The sequence below is a fragment of the Caretta caretta genome, chromosome 3 (genome assembly GCF_965140235.1).
Source record: "Caretta caretta isolate rCarCar2 chromosome 3, rCarCar1.hap1, whole genome shotgun sequence".
In the NCBI taxonomy this organism is placed as follows: Eukaryota; Metazoa; Chordata; order Testudines; family Cheloniidae; genus Caretta; species Caretta caretta.
In genome coordinates, this window is record NC_134208.1 from 204,871,878 (window position 1) to 204,891,300 (window position 19,423).

At 48.6% G+C, this 19,423-nt stretch overlaps 1 protein-coding gene across 6 annotated transcripts in view; it reads right to left on the reverse strand.

The window, feature by feature from the left end:
• Positions 1–996: 996 nt before the first annotated feature.
• Positions 997–19,423, reverse strand: part of RRBP1 (ribosome binding protein 1) — a 55,461-nt gene continuing 37,034 nt past the window's right edge. For 2 of the 6 annotated variants that reach the window (XM_048842483.2, XM_075127259.1), the window contains exons 11-24: positions 18,263–18,353; positions 17,002–17,094; positions 16,086–16,178; positions 15,902–15,982; positions 15,651–15,740; positions 14,934–15,026; positions 13,103–13,174; positions 12,801–12,896; positions 10,146–10,229; positions 6,879–7,001; positions 5,432–5,515; positions 4,140–4,238; positions 2,847–2,990; positions 997–1,493 (exon numbers count right to left, since the gene is read on the reverse strand). In XM_048842483.2, the coding sequence (XP_048698440.2) occupies positions 1,455–1,493; positions 2,847–2,990; positions 4,140–4,238; positions 5,432–5,515; positions 6,879–7,001; positions 10,146–10,229; positions 12,801–12,896; positions 13,103–13,174; positions 14,934–15,026; positions 15,651–15,740; positions 15,902–15,982; positions 16,086–16,178; positions 17,002–17,094; positions 18,263–18,353 (1,282 nt within the window). In that variant the 3' untranslated portion in view covers positions 997–1,454. Of the gene's footprint in view, positions 1,494–2,814; positions 2,991–4,139; positions 4,239–5,431; positions 5,516–6,878; positions 7,002–10,145; positions 10,230–12,800; positions 12,897–13,102; positions 13,175–14,933; positions 15,027–15,650; positions 15,741–15,901; positions 15,983–16,085; positions 16,179–17,001; positions 17,095–18,262; positions 18,354–19,423 lie in introns of all 6 variants that reach the window. The other 4 variants (XM_048842484.2, XM_048842485.2, XM_048842486.2 and 1 more) reach the window with 4 other exon arrangements.

Here is a 19,423-nt window from a genome sequence, read left to right on the forward strand (position 1 = left end):
GCCTGGCTTGGAACCAACAGGGCTCCCTTTGATGCAAAGCAGCCCATGCTTTGCACACGAACGCCTGCAGGACCACTGAAAACACAGGACAGTTCCAGGAACAAAATGAGTGCTTAACCAGTAGGGGGCGCAAAGGGGCCGGTTTAACATAAGCAAATCCACGTAGGTTGCACGCGCACCAAGCACCAGTTAAAACTGCCATTAAACAGAGAGGGACTTTGTAACCTCGGCTACATACACACAAGCCTCCTAACTGATCCCCACAGGATCAGACCAGCCGCTGTGTTTTCGCCTCCTCCAGTTAGGCCACTCATCTAACGTGTAGAAATGACCACCAGCAGGCAGGGCAGGGAGGAATTAGATCCTTCGAGTAAGACATCCGAAAAAAATCTCACCCCTGACAGCACCGAGTCCCGACACAGCTCAGCTCCTACCGAACCGAAGCCAACAGGAGTTTCGTCACCAACTTCAATGGCAGCAGAGATGGGCTCATGGCTCAACTGCGTTCAGAAAAGCTGAAGTCACAGCTTGGCCCTAGTTCTCCATAAAGCTCTTCCCTTCCCGGACAACTCCAGGTTCGAGGCTCACATGGGACGCAGCCAAAACGATGCAGTGGGGAAAGTTCCTGGATCCCCAAGCTGGACCAGGGCACAGCTTCATCCAATGCAGCTGGCATCCTGCCATGTCAAACCCGTCTTGCCAGCGCCCATAGCGGTCTTCAGTGCTCCTAGTACATGGCACATTCCCCTGACGCCCCAGGACCTTCTCTGGGACTTGCTCAAACCGTGGAATTAGGAGTGTTGTACTACTTCGCTCTCTGCTCACATCACTCATGAAAGAGCAAGAAAAGCAGAGCGCCACCTTTCCGTTCCGTCCTGTGGCTGGGGGATAGGGCCTCTGGGACACGGAGGGCTCGAGGTCTGTTATGATCCCAGCGCTTTATACCATCAACATTTTCCTGCAGGCGCCTCAAAATAAGACTAGCACAACCCCTAGTTAGCTACACCATTGGTTTAATTGCATTACCATCCAGAAATTCACAAGGACACTTGCCAACAGCCGCCTGGTAACAACAAACAGGGGCATCGTGTACCTTCCAGGCTTCATTCACGCCAAAAGACAAAAATTGCACTGATTGATGAACGAACAAACAGAGTCTTCCCTTTTCGCACATTCATGGATTCTGTTACTACAGAAGGTAAAGGCTTGGAAGCAGCTGGCTGACACAGTCAGGGCTTTCCCAAGGGAACACAGTATTACGAAAAAACAGTATGAAAATTCCTTTACAGATGTATGTCTGCAGTGTGTACTTGTATCCTTTTAAATCTCAAACTAGGAGGTTTTTGGGTCACTAATGGCTTGTGTGTCTTTATCTGCAGAGAACCGAGCATATATTTTAGGAACGTGTAAGGCATTTTGGTAAGTGGAATAGTAAATTCTAGATCTTAGACTCATCAGACAGAAGTTCCTTCCTTTGAACCATTGTCTTCCCCCTGGAAGAGAGAAAGAGCAGAGCAGGTTATAGGACTGTATATAGAACACATTGTTTTTAGTAATTGAGGAAGCAGGGATTCTTAGGGACAGGGTTTATCTAACAATTATGTCAATATCATAATGGCAGAGACTGGATTCAACATTTGACTCAAGAACCCCTGATCAGTGATGTTAACATAAATGCCCTACAGACCAGATCTGGCCTTCTGGCCATGCAGTTAGATTAACTTTTGTTGGTGGAAGAGACACGTTTTTGAGTTCCACAGAGCTTTTCCTCAAGTCTGGGAAAGGTACTCAGTGCCACAGCGAAATACAAGGTGGAAGAGATTAAGCATAAGGAGTTAACACATGTTGCAAGAAACTGTTCAAAGTGAAGTGAGTAATTAATACCTCTGCACACATAGGAAAAGAAAGAGGAGGTTACAGATCCTTTAATGAGACATAAAACCAAGGTCTCCATTGAATCCATAATTTTTTGTGTCTAGCAGAGTTATGAATTTAAGTTCCCAGGCTCATCTTACAAGGTGCATCAAATGCCTCAGCAACTACATGTGTAAAACCAGACCATCTTCATGTTCTCAGATGAACTCACAGGAAAACGATAAAAAGACAAAAAAAATCCCACCCTATCACGTGTGGGTGAACTCTTGCTACAAAGCGATCACTCCACGTCTGACCTCTCAGTCCTCATCCTCAAAGAGAACTGGCACAACACCTTCAAAAGATGAGCCTGGAAGTTTAAATTCTGTGATGCTCCAAGTACTTTTCCCAGACCTGAAGAAAAGCTCTGCGGAGCTCAAAGGCTCGTCTCTTTCACCAACAGGAGTTGGTCCAATAAGAGAGATTGCCTCACCCACTGTGTGTGTGTCTCATATCCTGGAACCAACACGGCTACACCACCACTGCGAACAGTCATACTGTCCAGAATCTGACTTCTTGTTGAAAAAGTTGGTAAGGGGAAATGGACTTCTCTACTCTATGTCCTGCCACCGCTAAGATCAGCCTGGGCAGCGTATGAGTGCTCCTCTTGTAAAGTTCCCATTTTTGTATATTATGCATGTACGTGCACACGCTTGCATGACCTCTGAAAGATGGTCTCATGGTTAAAGCACTGGGCCGGGACTCGGGAGATCTGGGCTCTGTTGCCAACTATCAGATTCCCTGCATCCTTGGGCAAATCACTTCATCGCGGAGGCTACATTCCCCACCCTTTGATTCATCTATTACAACTGTAAGAGACGATCCCTTCCTACGTATGTGCAGTGCTTGGCGTAACAGGGTCCCAGTCTCAGTTGTGGCTTCCTGGTTCGACCTACACACCGTTACGTTCCATTTGAAGACAGGTGCAATACCGTTTCTTGAAGCTGCTCTTTCAATTTCTTCACTGCTTCTCTTTCTTTGGCCAGTTGTCCCTGGGTAATCTTCAATAGCTCTTGGAGTTTGGTAGCAGCTTGTCCCAAGTCCTTCGTTAACTTCTTCTCCTTCTCAAGTCTTTCCTGCACACAATTGAAGTAAACTATTATTTGCGATAACTAGATCAATCGTTTTCTGGTCACTGGAGAAAGGGAGCAGCATTCACAGGCCGCTCTCACCTCTCAGAGCCCCTGGAGAGGTTTTTGCGATGGGGTTGCACTCTTTTTTGTTTGACAGTGGAGAAGCTCCCTGCATACGTAACTGATGCTCATCCCCACATTTCACAGGTTGCTCACCCTTAATGAGAGTCTCTGTGCAAGAACATAGAATCAAGACTTGCTTCTGCACGACAGGCATTTGCCAGGATCTCATCTCCCCACCAATTGTCTAGCCACCTTCTGTGCTGGGGCCAAAGCAATGGATGGCCCCGTCCAGCACAGTCAGCTGACCCCATTCCTTCCCACATGAATCTGACTGGTGTTAGGAGGACACGCTGGTTGCCAGTCACTAGCCAACAGAGGCAGAGTCTCAGAGCTGCTCCTTACCTGCCTGCTCTCCTTCCCCACTAGTGCCATGGACCAATGGGAATGAGCAGGATGGGGCTCAGACTCACCTAAACACCCTGCCACACTTGATGCCAGGGTTGAAGGGAGAAGCAGCCCTAGAGTCTTATTTCCTCTCCCCCTCCACCTTACAAGGGCCAGATCCCACAGCCCGGGCCTGGGGAGCTCTGCCGGCTGCAGCAAGACATCGCACGAGGAAGGGCTGAAGGCGAGGCCCCAAACAGTGCAACGCCCGACGTGAGATGTGGCTTCAGGATCCAGTCCTCAGGCCCGAGTCAGGGACCACAGCAATAGCAGTGAGCATGCCCCTAGTACTTACCCTGCGTATGGCTTCCCTTCCCTGGCTTGGCAACCATACCCCCTTACTGCACAGCACGCACGGTGCTGCTTCCAGGCTGCGTCAAAGGGCAGGGCTGCATTCTGGGCTGCTAGGGGGACCCAGACTTCCCGCTTCGTAGGTTACAGCTGGCCCGGCAGCTGCCGGCATTGAGCGCGATGCCCTTGCCCCCTCCGGTCCCTCACAGGGTTAGGCCCGCAGGCTCGAGAATTCTCACCCACCGGGGCAGCAGAGAGAGACTGGAACCAAAATCTGGCCCAAGGCGCCCTTCGCCCGCCTGGGCTTGCAGACCCCACGCTGCAAGGGGGGGGGGGGGGTGTGCAGGGAATTACCTTCAGGTGCTGAACCTCCTCTGTTTCCGAGGATGCCACGTTTGCAGCAGATCTCAGCTTTTCCAGTTCCGCTTGCAAACTGCACACCGCGTTCTGCGCCTGCGGTTTCAGGAATTGGAGAGGTCAGTCCTACCCGAGTACGATACTTGAGAATCAAACGGGTGGTCGTCAGACAGGGCGCAAAGGGGTCCAGAGGGCGTGGCCCAGAAGAGCAGAGAGGAAGATCAGCTGGCCAAGAATCCCAGCGCCACATGGCAGTGGGTATAGTGACATTTATGCTTAGCCGTTGGCGCAGAGCTCCGCTACGCTGCAGTGAGTACACTGCTCTCAGTGGCTACACTGAGGAATCATCTCAAACTAATCTCAGCTTAAAATTTAAAGGTAAACCCTCATGACCACCACGCACTACCTTCTCGCACTGCATGTACCCGTGGCAGACTGCAAACAGAAACTAGCCGGTGCATTGCAGGCCTTGGCATTACTTGTGCCTGCAAGTTTGCCAGCAGAACACACACATCAGGCTCAGGAAGTTTTAAAGATCCCTCTGTGGCCACACCCCTCCCAGCAGCCATGACGGTTTACTCCTTGGAAAGAGGCAGGCCAAGGCAATATTTCAAACAGCCTTCATTCATTTCACGCTAGAATTAACCAGCTAGCATGTGCGCCCAGAGCAGACCTGTGTTCTGCTCCTCCACCACCCCATGAGCAGCTGCGTGGAACATCGTAGCATTTTCCCCAGTAGCACTGGGGACAAAAGCAGCCAACCTATCCTCCCCACATTTACAGGCCAGGGTCCTATTGGTTAAATTCAGGCTAGTTTTCCACTTTTTTGTAGAGCTGCCTTATAAAACAAAACACACTCCAACGAGAGCCAACTCAACCCAGCGGAAGCAGACTGTGGGAGTCGTTTTCCTGCAGCCCAGAGACAGACTTCACTATTTAAAGTAACTCATTGGGTTGTTACCAGCATTTTACAACAGGTGATTAAAGAACCAAACTTGTTGCTTTCAGTTTTAGGTCTTTGTCAGTAATAGGCATAGACAAAAGGCCAGAAGGGATGGCAACCATCTATTTTGACCTTCTGCCATCCCGCCCATATTAACAGCTTGGAAGAGCCCACGTAATGAAAATTCTGCTATGTTGATGATCACATACAGCCTTTCAAAAGGACTTTCCCCCCTCCATCGGTTTAAACACAGCCCTTCTGTCTGGGGGGGCTTCGCTTCCCTCCAAGTCCTTTTCACAGACAGCAGGCCAGAGAGAGTCCCATGCACACGCAGGTTCGAACTTACTTCTTCAAACTCCAGCACTAGCTTCTGCCTCAGTGCTTGCTCGTTATCCACATTTGCTTCCGTTTGTTCCAGCTGCGTTTTCAACTGCAGAGAAACCGAAGTGAATCAGTCACACTGGAAAGATCAATTGGAGCGGACGTGACGCCGAAGCCTGCTACACGTAGATAAACGGAGACAGACCCTAGAGCTTTCCCCAAAGCCCTGAAGGGCAGCTGCCAGGCCCTGCTTCCAATCTCTAATCCCCAAAGGCTTCCAAGATTAAGCAAAAGGAAATCTCTAGCCAGTAGTTTTACACTTCCAGTCTCTGCCCAATTTGGTGCTATACTCCCCCCTTGTTCCAACCCCAGCAACTTGAACTGGAGCCGCTTGCAAAGGCCAAGAGTAGACGGACCCACCCATCTCATCTGACAGCTCCCCACCACTTGGGCAACACAGCACCTTGGGGAAAACTCCGCAATGGACAGGATTAAGACCCAAAGAGCAGAGAACACAGCTTGTGGGGTCAGTACTCTAATGAGGAGAGAAAGGTTAGGCTGAAAGACTCTCAGTTAATTCCTGTAACCCAACTCCGGTTAGTGAGATTAGAAATCCAATCCTATGCAAAGTCTTTGCCCCTCTGAATTCTGATCCTTAGCTCAAGAACCCCTATAAGACCAGAATTCTCCACCCTCCAAGGCCTCACATGGTGACTGCCCTCCCCTTGAGTAGACAAGGCAGCACCCTGTAAAACCAGCCAGAGAGAGTACATGGAGTTCAGTGTAATGGATTCTCTCACTTCAAGGACTCAGTGCATCAACTCTGCAGGACTCCCTGCCCACCCATCTTCTGACCCTGGATCCCCTAAAGCTGCCACTAAGCCCAGGAGTCATCCCACTGTCATCTAACAAGGAGGTCTCAAAAGCAGGGAGCACTGCTCAAAGCCAGACCTCATTTCCGCTCAGAAAGTGATCAGATGATGGTCTCACTGCTAAGGCATGGGGCTGGGACTCTGGAAATCTGGGCTGGATTGCCAGCTCTGACACAGATATCCTGCATGACCCTGGGCAAGTCACTTCATCAGTTCCCCCATGTGTAATGCCACTTCCTTCCTCCCACCCTGCGTGATATCTACTTCAACAAAGCTCTCTGGGGCAGGGGCTGTCTGTCTCTTACTAGGTCTCTGTATAGCACGTAGCGCAATGGGGCCCTGGTCTCAGCTGGGGCCCACTAGAACTATGATAAGAAAGTGGGTTTTTTAAATCCTCTCTTTACAAATGGGCCATGGTAAGAATATTTGTTACGTGAAGCTTGTTCCCCTCCCTTATCTAGTTAAGAAAATTAACCATCTCAATAGAAGCCCCAGAGAAACAGCACAACACACACGGTCTACAGTCATCAGTGAAGCCATACACAATTATCATGCAGGTGCCGAGCAGGAGATGGGACAAGTGCAGTCATTAATCAGTGCCTTAGCGTGCAGTGGTCTCACCGCCCTAACCTCGAGGGCCTCGCACTCGCTTGGGTCAGCCTGCGACCCAGCTGCTTCTCCATCATGCACGTGGTTCTTCATCTCCCTCAACTGCTGCCTGACCTGAAACAAGGACCAGCAAGCCTGGCTCAGTGACACACAGTGGCGGTCAAGGTGCGGGCGAAGCTTTGAGGTAGGGAGGGTGGCCAATGGAAAAGGCTCCTGGCGGCCAGCAAAAGTAGGAACGCAGCTGTGGTCAGGTTTGTTCTGCTGCCTGAACAAGTCAACTGGAAGTTAGCTGAGCAACGGGGGAGAGATTCCCAGAGCTGCCTAAGAGGATGAGACACCCAAATCCCACTGCGCTCCTTCGGAAATCGCAGAAGGGATCCATGAAGATCAAACACAGCACATCCTCCTGAAACCGCCCAAAAGTAACAGTTCAAAGTTTATCAGACCAGACTCAGTGACATAAGAACAGCTGCAACCTCACTGGTATGGATGGGGTTCGCCAGGTACCCGCAGCAGTGAAATTCACCTGCCACGAACTCAACCCTATGGAAGGGTTACAAGAACAGACCCTGATCCTGCAGTGGAATCCCCACAGTCAGACTTCTCTGTTTACATGTGCTCCTAGGGTTCCTCAGAGACAAAAGGATCAGATCCAGGTGGAGCCAACTGGAGGATCAGGGCCAGGGCATCAGTCCATGTTTTCCGAGTACAGTAGCTGTTAAATGGATAGTCGGTAACATTACAGGGAGGGCGTGGGGCTGATAAATTCAGTCTTGCTTTCCAACCAGGTCATCTGCGGAAGGAATCCCAAACACGGCTGATTTTGCAATGGATCCAGAAGACACCAGAGCTTGCATTCGAATTCTGTAAAGGATTTACTTCTCTGGGGAGCGGGACATTCACAGTGCAATAGCAACTGAAAGGCAGGGAACCACTTTAATACGACACTCTATTAACTGCCTGAGAACTCCTTGGTGAGCAGCTTATCACACAAAAATGACTCAACCATGATGGTGGGCGGGGAAGATCCTAAGTGGGGTCTTTCTACAACTTTTTTCTAAGCCACGCAGGCCAAAACTGGGGTCTGAGCAGGGACACTGCACCTTGCCTGCGTTTGTTTAAGGACGTTTATTTTTTAAAGTGATCTCCACTTCCGTTATGAACAGTAACATTCCCAATGGGAGCTGCAGAGCCAGCGGCTGCTATCAAGAGAAGCCAGCGTAGATTTCTACTCAGCCTGCCAAGGTGCCCTGCAGTCGCTCAACCCATTCCCAGTGTTGCCCTGCCCTTTACGGAGACGTGGGTTGGAAGGTTAGAAGATTTACAACCAGTCCTGTTCTGGGAAAAGAGATGAACACAGAAGTTGCTAAATACCTGGAATTGCTTCCCTGTTTGACTGCTCTAATTACTCCTCCGCAGCGGGTATAGATCTGTGACAACTACCTGAATGATCCAAATGATTAGATTTACAGTGCACGCGAGGCTTTCATTATTCAAAAGAAGCTATAACCAGACACCAGATGGTCCACTGAGGAGGGAGATTTTGAACTGCCTGGCTCTCGTCCATTTAAAAAGTGTAAAACAACCCTCAGGATTTTATCACAAGTCTCCCAATATCAAACTCCTTTTCTGAAAGCTCCAGTTCCTGGAGTTACACAACTACGTGAGAACCACAGCTTTTGTTTAATTAATTAATAAATAAATAAATAAATAAAATAAATAAAGCTTCTAGCCCTCATGTTGGGAAAGAACAGCTTGAAATGTGAGCCTTAAGGTTCCCAACCCCGGAAAGCAATTAAGAATCCAGCATAAAAGATTCTGGCATTTTTAAGACAAACTCATGATTTGTTAACCCTTAGGAGTAGCAATCCTGTTAACTTTTTAACACTTCTCCTTCTTACAGGGCAGTCACACCACATTGATCAAATGGGTTCAGAGACAGACAGGGCAACCTTCATAGATTTCTATGGCTAATTCCTACATACAGGAAAGCCAGTTTCAAAAGGAACCCAAAGAAAGATTCCTCCAGCCAACAGATGATCTATAAGGACATCTAAGGGACACCGGATGCCCTCAGGATCTCTCCCATAAGGGGACCTACTGCCAAATCCAATGGCAATCAACCAAGGAATGTGTGCACATATGTATTAGACAGACACTCTGCACTAAAATAATAATAAGGTGGCAAAATCAAGCACTCTTAACATAGGAAATGCCAGAATTAAGGCTACCTTTGCAACCTTGGCCCGTGTTACGCAGGAGGTCAGACTAGATTATTGCGTGGTCCCTTCTGGTCTTAAAAGTTGGTGAAAAGATTACACTGGCATTTCCCAATTTACGTGCTAGACTTCGCAACCCTAACATTCTTCTAATATAGTGGTGTGTGTACGCAAGGTACGGGGAGTGAGTCAATTTGTTGTTTGATCCATGAAGTTGAACCCTGGACCCATGAGAGCATCATTCTCTGTGCCCAGAGAGTCAGTTCGCAGGGTAACTCCTCGACACGCTGAAGATGACCCAGTAGCGCGTAAGTCCTGGCTGGGTTATATATATTTTACAGCAGCTTAAATTCATGCTTCCGCCTGGGAATTATCCAGCATAGCTGGAACCCTGAAAAATCTGGTCTAATCACGAAAGCAACAATGAGAAATTGCAAAGAGTTTCATGGTGTGAAACCCTTTGCCGCCTTCTTCGGCATTTTCAAAATACAAATCCCCCTAGCAGATGGTTCCACAGGCATTTGGAGTTGGACACAGTTGAAGTCAGACCCCATGCGGAGTTCAGTGGAGATCTGGGAAATTCATCAGTGTCACAGAGTCGTACGTCTCTTCTAGCTAACCACAGCTTACAACAGCTGCCGCTCTCCACCGAAGAACGCCTCTGCGTTCGGTCTCATTGACACTAGGAACTTGCGGAGCTACTGGTATAACTGAAATGCTACAATCCCCTCCAGTGTTGGCAGAGTTATGCCAGGACAAGAGTGCTTTACGCCAGTATAGCTATTCCTGAACACGAAGGGGACTTCAATCCACTTTGTAAGTTAATTCAGAACAATTTTGAGCATTCCCATGTAGACAAGCTCTAAAGATATAAAGGTACCTGTACCTGTGTATCAGTAGAGCTGCATCCACACTACAGATTGTACTGATACATCATTACAAATAATCACACCCCTCACCAAAATAGTTCTACAGAGACAACAACTTCTAAGTGTCGACCCAACCTTAGATTAGCTATTATCTAGCAATTAGCCATTACCAGCGCAAGCTCCTTGCTCTGTTTCTGTGCTTCTGCTTTTGCTGCGTCCAGCTGTTCTTGGGATTCAGAGAAGAGCTGTCTCAACTGGAAAAAAGAAGAGGGAAGTCAGCATCTGTGTTAGTGTCCGGAAGAAGCTTGGGAGTTTGGAGTGGCAGGGAGAAGCAGCAGCAGATCAGTTACATAAGTACGGATGTACTGGGTCAGACCAAAGGCCCATTTAACCCAGTATCCGGTCTTCCAACAGCAACAAGTGCCAGATGCTTCAGAGGGAAGGCACAGAACATGGCAATTAGCAAGGGATCCATCCCCTGTCACCCAGTCCCAGCTTCTGCTAGTAAGTAGTTTAGGAACATCCACAGCATGGGGTTGCGTCCCTGCCCATCTTGTCTAATAGCCATTAATAGGCCTATCTTCCATGAACTTATCGAATTCTTTTTTGCACCCAGTTATACTTTTGACCTTCACAACATCCCCTGGCAATGAATTCCACAGGTTGAATGTCAGCTGTGTGATGTCTGCTTTAAACCTGCTGCCTATTCATTTCATTTGGTGACTGCATTCTTGTGTTACATGATGGGATAAACAACACTTCCTTACTCATTTTCTCAACACCAGTCATGACTGTATAGACCTCTATCGTATCCCGCCCAAGTTGTCTCTTTTCCAAGCTCAGCAGTCCCAGACTTTTCACTCTCCTCAGATAGAAACCATTCCATCCCCCGAATCATTTTCATTGCCCTTCTCTGCACCTTTTCCAATTCTAATAGATCTTTTTTGAGATGGGAAAACCAGAACTGCACACAGTATTTAAGGTGTGGGTGTACCATGGATTTACATAGTGGCATTATAATATTTTCTGGTTTTATTATCTAGCCTTTTCCTGATTGTTCCTAACAATCTGTTGATATTTTTTACGGCTGCTGCACACTGAGCAGACATTTTCAGAGAACTATCCATGACGACGCCAAGATCTTTCTTGAGCGGTAACAGCTAATTTAGAGCCCATCATTTTGTAGAGATGGGATGATGTTTTCCAATGTCCATTACTTTGCACTTATCAACTGATCTCCCCAAGTTAGCCTGGCCCCTTATCAAGGGATCAGGGAGCAAAGGATGGCAGGCTAGACCCTGTTTAGGAAGCTCTCAGCCTTGCCCAGCAGACCGCTAGGCCCAGCACTCAGCCCCTAGAACAGACGACACAAGAAAAACGTCAAGCAAGCACCCCTCAAGCAAGCATACAAACAAAATCTCACTCACCCCCTAGGCTCACGTAGGCGCTTCTCCTGCACCCAGAGAACCCCCTTGTAAAACTCGCCTGTTTGCTGCTCCTGTTCGCTAGTTGGTTTGCAAATATGCTAGGCCTCTCCCCTCCCACTTCACACCTCTGCTCTCCCAGCTGCTTGGTGCCCTCTTTCCTGCTGTCCTCCCCGTTCGGGAGGGTTTCAAATTCAACCTGGCAAGAGCCTCTCTGTCCTAAGCTACTGCTTCCAGTGAGCCTTTCACACCATTATGCCACCCAGCATGCAACGCCTCACCTTGGCCTGCATCTGTTTACCTGACATTACACACCTTTGGGGCAGGGAGCGGTCTGGGTTTGTCGCACACTGTACACTTATGGTGCGAGGGCTAGGACCAGAACAGCTAAATCATCAGTCAAGAGAGCAGCCTCTTTACTTGCCAGCATCTTGAAAGAGATCTATGGCTGGCTTGCCAAAGAAGCCCGAGTTAGGCACCCAACTCCCACTACAATTCAACGGGACTCAGGTGCCCGACTCCCTAAGGCACCCTTGAAAAAACAACAGGTTTGAGAGCCAAGCCTGAAGACTCGTAAAGCCCATTTTAAAGAAGTTGTTTGTCCACCTGTGAGCAGAGGCAGGCTAGTGAAGTAGGATCCACATCTCTGGCTAGTGAGGGTGTAGCAGGTCCGGCCGGGGCCTAGCGGTCACCATGCCAACCTGCTGCCCATTTCAGAACCACTCCTACCCTTTCAAACCCTTCGGAGTTAGTCTGCAAATCGAAGACTTCTCTGTTCTAAGCAGTTCTTCGGCTTCTACGGGCACAGGAGGTGGAGCATCTCACCCCTCACCTGGCCGGCTCGTTTAGCAAGGCCGACAGCAGGCAGCATATTTACACACAGACGCAAGGCTTTGCAAAGCCATGAATGACTGAGGAGTTCCGCTCTCACCCGAGCCAACCCCGCACTCTGTTCAGTACGCAAGCAGCTCTAGCTCAGTCCCACCTGAAGCTAACTCGGCTGCTTATCTTCAAACACCAGATTTGATGTTAAGACAAGCCCCAAAGACATAGCCTGGTGGGTCTGCAGGGAGAGGAGTGGGCAGTGCCCTCTGTGTCTTCTGACACCCATGGCTTCATTTAGCTTCTCCTTCTAAACCCTAATGCCAGGGGAATTCATCATCAGCCATTCAGAGATGCTGGGGGTGTTTAAAAACCTCAAAAGGAGCGACTGTTCTGCACAACTCTCCGTTCACTTCAAGTCAGGAATGGATCCAGCTGTTAACAAGGCAGATACCACCTATTCTCCTGGAGGGGAAGGATGAGCTTGCAGCTAGCACACTGGACTAAAGCTCTGGAGATTCCTGGCCCCGATTAGCTTCAGTCTCTCCCCAGCTCCCCAAACAGATGACCAACACTTACTGCTTCAACTTCTTTTGTGTAGTTCTGGCGTTCTGAACTGGCAGTCTCCAAGTGATTTTCCAACTGTGCTTCCAGAAGAGAAGTATATTCCTTCAGCTGATTAAAACAAGGAGAGCCCAGTGATTTGATTGCATATCTAGCCTCTCTAGACCAGCAAGACCAATTCTCCCAACCTCCCTGCCCCCAGAGGGCTTTAGAAGAAATGATAAATCGCATCTCTCCTGGCAACATTAAAGGGAAGTTCTGGGGATGCAGCAGAAATTAGTACCCTTTCCTTCTGGAGTAGGAGAGAATGTCCATACCTGATCTGTGTTCTGGAGCTCTGCCCTCACCTGGTCCACAGCCTCTGCAAGAGATTTCACTTGGACTTGGGACTACACCAAGCGTTGACCCCCCCAGAAAAAATGGAAAGAAAGAAAGTGTTAATAAGCCGTATTTCCCAGCATGGACTCTCCTCTAAAATGTCTCCTACAAGCGACTAAAAATGGCACAGTGCGGTTAGCCTCTAAACTCTTTGAGGGAGAGACCATTTGTTGCGTTTGTACAGCTCCTGGCATAACTGGCCTCCTGATCCAGGATTGGAACCTTTAGGTGCTGCCGCATTACTAACCGCATCCAAAAAGGGACGACGATACAATCATCCCTGCAAACTAAGCCAAGGATTGGAGAGTCAAGCTGGGTTCCTCCCTTCTAATGAGTCACCACTGCAGTCAGTAGAATGTTTTCTATTGGCCGCATTTGATGGGAAAAAAATGGCTTTTTGAGGGCATTGACATTTTTGCTGAAGAATCCAAAAATAAAATAAAATAAAATAAATAAATCACCACCACCTGAAATTTTTTTTGGTTTTAAACTGAACATTTTTGAAGTTCGGGTTTTTCAATGAAAACCTCAATGGAAAATTAACACAAAAAAAGCCACCACTCATAGTTTTTGTTTTTCAGGAGGAAAACGTCATTTCCTGACCAACTCTAGTCACCAACCATGACAAATCTGTTGGCCATATTATGCTCAGCTACATCCATGCAACCTCACCAACTTCACGTTACGCGCATGGGCAAGACAGAACATAATATGGCCAGCAGAATCTTGATTTCATGCACCGCCATCACAGGAAAGAAGCCAGCTTCTCTCAAAACTCTGGTGTTCATGGGAGTGGGAATTACACACACCCCTTGTAACCAGAGTAAATTTAACATTATCTATTTGACACCAATACTGAGCTCCACAATGCTAAGCTTAGACACTTTTGAGTGTAAAATCTTTTTAGAGGGACATTTTAAATTCCTTTATAATGTAGTATGCCCAGGCAAGTTCTCATGAACACCAGCTAAGGAATAAGAGATCAGCCACACCCCTTCATTCCCACACTCTCTAAAGGGTTATCCTTTTAAGAGGACAGCCTCTTGCTCAGCCTTTATACACCATTCTGCCCAGAGTATCTCTCGTCTGTAGCAAGACAGACAGCTGGAGAGGATTACGCACCCTGTGGGTGGCTTGAATGGGGCTCTTTTGTGACGCGTACCAGCGTATGCTCCAATGCCAGCATCAATCCAGACTTGTAGAGGTAGCCAATTTCCTCTACAGCGGGGAGTCCCGAAAGTAGCACAGAAAAACAGCCTTGCACTCTGCACTCTGACACAGCCAGCTCTTTGAACATCAAAAGGCTTTCCAGACTCCCCCGCATGGAGTGGAGGTGCCGGAGTTTGATTCTTGAGCTTGGATGCGAATGTTGTAAGGTAAGTAATGGAATACCGTCACCAGCTCAAGAGGCAGAATGTGCGTGTCAGGATCTCAGCGAGGCAGAAGCTTATACAGAGGGCATCTTTCCTTCTCACCTCCCAGCACGTGCCCATGCCGTATTGCAGAGGGCAAAGAAAGTGCTATCTTTATTTAAGACGACGTGTTTTTACACCAAGTTCAACCCCAGAGCCTTTTAAAGATGTGCCCCTCCCTAGCAAGGGACCTCTAAAAGCCCTTGCATTTCATAGACTGAGGCCAGAAGGGATCATTATGATCCCCTTGTTATTTACAGCATTAGACACGTCACCAGCCCATTGGTTCCCAGCACTATAGGCAGCCAGCACCCCAGGGATTCCTGCTCACACACAGACGAGAATCTTTAGGATGCACCTTTTGCAGTTCCTCTTCGGATGCAGTTAGCTTTGCTTTCCACACGTGCTCCTCCTCCTCCACACTCTTCTGCAGGTCTTTGAGCATTCTTTCCTGCCGAGGGAGAAGGGACGGAAGTGTGAGGCTGGGCAGGTGGAGAAGGGAAGGCTCTCCGGGGGGGGGGGGGGGGGGGGGCATTCAAACTACTGTCAAGGCAGGAAGTTATGGGCATGGTCTAGATCCCACTGAAATCAATAGGTCAGCTTGGCTTCTAGGGTCTTTAGGGAAGCAGCCACCGCCTGCTGATTCAGCACTGGACTGTCTCTGCAAAACTAGGGGAGGAAGGGACCCACCACCATGGAGGAACTGCTAGGCATCTTCTCACATTGTATCAAGCACCTGACAACGGGTGCGTGGGGAACAGGGGCACCCAGATATTCTAGCATTCTACGTTCTCAAACCATGCTGTAGCAGAGCCGTAGCATTTCAAGGGCAGTTCTATCGTAATTACTAAGAAATAAGAATGCTAGATGGATTCGGACAGCAAATATTTTTAACCAAGCTCTGCAAAAACCTCCAAACAACGGCTGCAAGTCACATGCATCCCATCTGTGCAGTGTCTTCAGAGACTATAGACATGGTTTGGCTGTCACAAAGTCAGTTGGCTTCGTAAGTGGCAAGAAAGGTGGAGTGGTACTTTCAGCGAAGAGGAGAAACGGCCTGAATGGCTTAACCTACCGTCTCAGCAAGAATCGTTCTGTACTGCTCACATTCTGCTTGTAAAGTGCTCTGCGCCTCTTCTGCTTCCTTTAATTTAAGCGCGGAATCCTGAAAGAAAAAGGAGTTTTAATGGGGGCCCCCTTCTCACTGTGCCCCCAAGAGCTGCTGCTAGATTTGAGGTTGGTCTGTAGCTGCTAAGCCTTACACCAACGCCCACAGAAAGCAAGATGTTTGGAGCATGGCTGTCCAGTGCTTACGAGATCACTTACAAGAGATTCTGTTTTAGCTGTCTGCTGCTCTAGCATTCCCAGACTCTTCTCCTTAAACTCCTGTAGCCACACCCCGTAAGCCTGATTAAACAAATAAAAACAGAGCATCAGTTGGTCTATCCCATTCCTTCACTGGTGCAGCTATCTGCTCACCTTCCAATAGCATGAGAATATTAGTGCCGACCTGTTGTGGAACTACAGTGATCTGCGGGAAGAGAGAAAGCAGCGTCTGCTTTGTTTGCGTCTGAATTGCGCTAAGCTGCTGCTCCAAATCCTCCTGAAAGAGAAAACATAGGTTTTCATGAACTAAACTTAAGTCAGCACCTTAAGATCCCAGCTGTTCTCATTTCACCGAGGTCAATGGCATTATGCTGATTTATACAAAGCTGAGGGCCTGGCCTTTGTTTTGCAGTCGATACTTCACTGCAGAAGAGGGGAGGGAAAAAGAACCCAAAACAACAAAACTTGCACAAATCTCCACGAGGCTAGTTACGCAAGAACAGAGGAGTCAAGTTCCCATTCTGAGACGCCCATCTGATGAGGTCAGCATCCCGTGCGGTGATGCTGCACCACATCTCTATACGAGTCGGAAACGCAGCAATATTGACGAGCCATATGCATCATCTTCCTTTCACCATAACGTTTACAGAACGTTACAACACTGCTACCTTCCCACACCATTGCCAGGGACACGCCAACATTAACCACCACCAATATTGAGAGAGGAAAAACACCAACACCTCCGTACAAAGTTTGTTTTCAAAGAATTCAGGCAGTTAAGTTATGGGAGAGCGCTGTTGAAAAGATAATTTCACTGTAGCACTCAATAGTCTCTCTGCACTATTCCTCCGCCATGCGTGGTGGTTGCAGGATCAAGCCCCAAGAGTAAATGATTGTGGCAAAGTTTTACTGGAAGAGCTCTAAGGGGTCAACATGCACAGAGAGTAATCACAGGGTTTAAACAGAATCTGTGCAAACAGAGAGATGCTGAAATTCAGTTTAGAAACTAACAGGTCCCTCATTCTGTAGCTGCTCCCCGGCAGCAGAGTCTGGCTCCAAAGACCAGACCCCCCTTTGTTACTGATAGAGGCAAGACTCACCTTTGCTTTTGTGGAAGAAAACAACTTTTCTTCACGCTCTTTCTCAGCCGAGGCCAAAGCTTCCATTGCTTTCCAGTTCTTCTCGCGAAGATCCTGTTGGGACAGACGCACGCAGGAATAAGCCACGTGCTGCCACGGAGACCACCACAAGGTTTGCTTAGCATGATGTTACTTGTCACTATTGGAAGTTATGGATCCACAGCACGGAGCTGCGGGGGGGGAGGGGGATTCTGATGATCCCATTTAGGAAGCCAGATTTTGCTTAGACTCCTAAATCTTGCGATACGCCCTCCATGTATGTGCCCATACACGTGGATTCTCACTGCAGTGGTCCAATACCTTAAGATAATCAGGTATGAACCTCATTATTTGCAGTCACAGCCCATCGAGTCTCCTGGCAAGGTGGGAAGGAAGAGGCCCGTTCGCCAACTCATCAGTACTCCCATTCCCAGCGGCTAGGAGCATCCCTTAAAGGCCTGCTTAAGATGCAGCTTGGCCTGCTTCAGTGGTTCACCCACTCCCGTGGCGAACTCCAGCCTTGTTCCTAGTGTTGCTTCACGGGATGGAGAGGGTACACTAAGCCCACAGAGGCAGCTTGGCTAGCTGGAGTCCCTTCTCCACCCCCACCCGGCCGGAGGGATGCCAGGCCCAGACCGCAGCTTCGTTTGTTCCTCTGTCAGACTCCCCCACCGAAGACTATGGGCTTGTCTGCACTACCCGCCGGATCAACGGGCAGCAATCAATCCAGCGGTGGGTCGATTTATTGCGTCTAGTCTAGATGCAATAAATCGACCGCTGAGCGCTCTCCCGTCGATTCCGGTACTCCACCAGAACGAGGCACGCAAGCGGAGTCGAGGGGAGAGCGTCAGCCGTCGACTTACCGCAGTGAAGACACCGCGGTGAGTAGATCTAAGTGCGTCGACTTCAGCTTTGCTATTCACGTAGCTGAAGTTGCGTTTCTTAGCTCAACCCTGCACGGAAGCGTAGACAAGCCCTTAGCCCTCTGCTACTTGGGAGTCAGCCAGCTTCTCTCCTAGCAAGGGCACAAGCATGCGAACGCCACCCCAACAGTAGCCTAGGTGCCTCGGATAGAGACGAGCGTCTCTCAGGGCACAGAGAAGTTAGGCCTTTGACTTGCCCAACCCTACATTTTAAACTTTATTGGGCAACTTTTAAAACCCAATTGTTGGTCAAACGCAAATCAGGGGCTTGTTCAGGTTTGTGCTAATGGAACAGGAGTTCAGCTCGTCCAGTCACGCACGTTGTTTTTCATTTTCTGCTGCTCGATTATCTCTCTCAGCTCCATAGCTTCCTTTTCAAGCGAGGAGACCTGCTCAGCCTTCGCTTGAAGTCTGCAATGAAACAAGAGGGCGTGTTTGGAGCGGTGCTCTTCACCGAGTCATGTGCTGTCAGCAGTCATGATCAAATTTCCCCATACACCCCAGCATGCTAACAGAACAGCTATGTAGTGCCAGAAGTCCCTGCAGACCTCAGTGACATGCAGCCAGACTGTGCCAGCAGTAACAGAATCATAGGACTGGAAGGGACCTCAAGAGGTCATCTAGTCCAGTCCCCTGCACACATGGCAGGACTAAGTATGATCTAGATCATTCCTGACAGGCGTTTATCTAACCTGCTCTTAAAAATCCCCAATGATGGAGATTCCACCAAATATGCACCAGTGTTTTGGGGGGTCTCTTTATTTTAAAATAAAAATAAAACAAAGATCTTTGCCCAAAGCAAATGGCAGACAGATTTTTTTGGGGGAGGACAGGATACAATTGCCCAAGTTAGAATCAGTTTGCTGAGTACAGTTATCTGTACCGATTCCCCTGTGTCGTCAGCTAATTAGACAGGAGAAACTGGCTAGTGGGTCTTCAAAACGGGCACCAGGAAAGGAAAACAAGCATTCAAAACAAGAGTGCAATTTGTCAAGCTGTGAACTCTGTAGGGTGAGACGCAGGACTTGAAACTGCTCTTAGCTCACCTCTGTCTGAAATTAAACTAGGCCAAGATTTTTCAAAAATGGCTACTGAGAGTGAAGGGCCCAAATCTTCAGAAACGACTAGTTACTTGGGTGCCACAGTTTCTGTCCGTCAACTCGGTACCTTGAAGGGGGCCTGGTTTTCTCAGCAGCATCGGGCACCCACCCTTTTCAGGAGCACTCAGATCACTAGTCAATTCTGAAAGCTTTGGGCCAAGGAACCTGGAGCTGCATGGAGACACTCAGGTAAGCGACTGGCATGCTAGTAGCTCCCGTTGCAGTCAGGCCAGGGGTGTCGTGGGCATAAAGCCAGTCTGAAAAGTCATTCCTATGGATTTATTTTCAGGAAGTCTGCCACTGGTTTAAATTTTAAGAGGGTATTGCTAAGTTGCTCTGATTGGCAGGCAAACTTCATTTTGATTGACACAAACTTGGCCT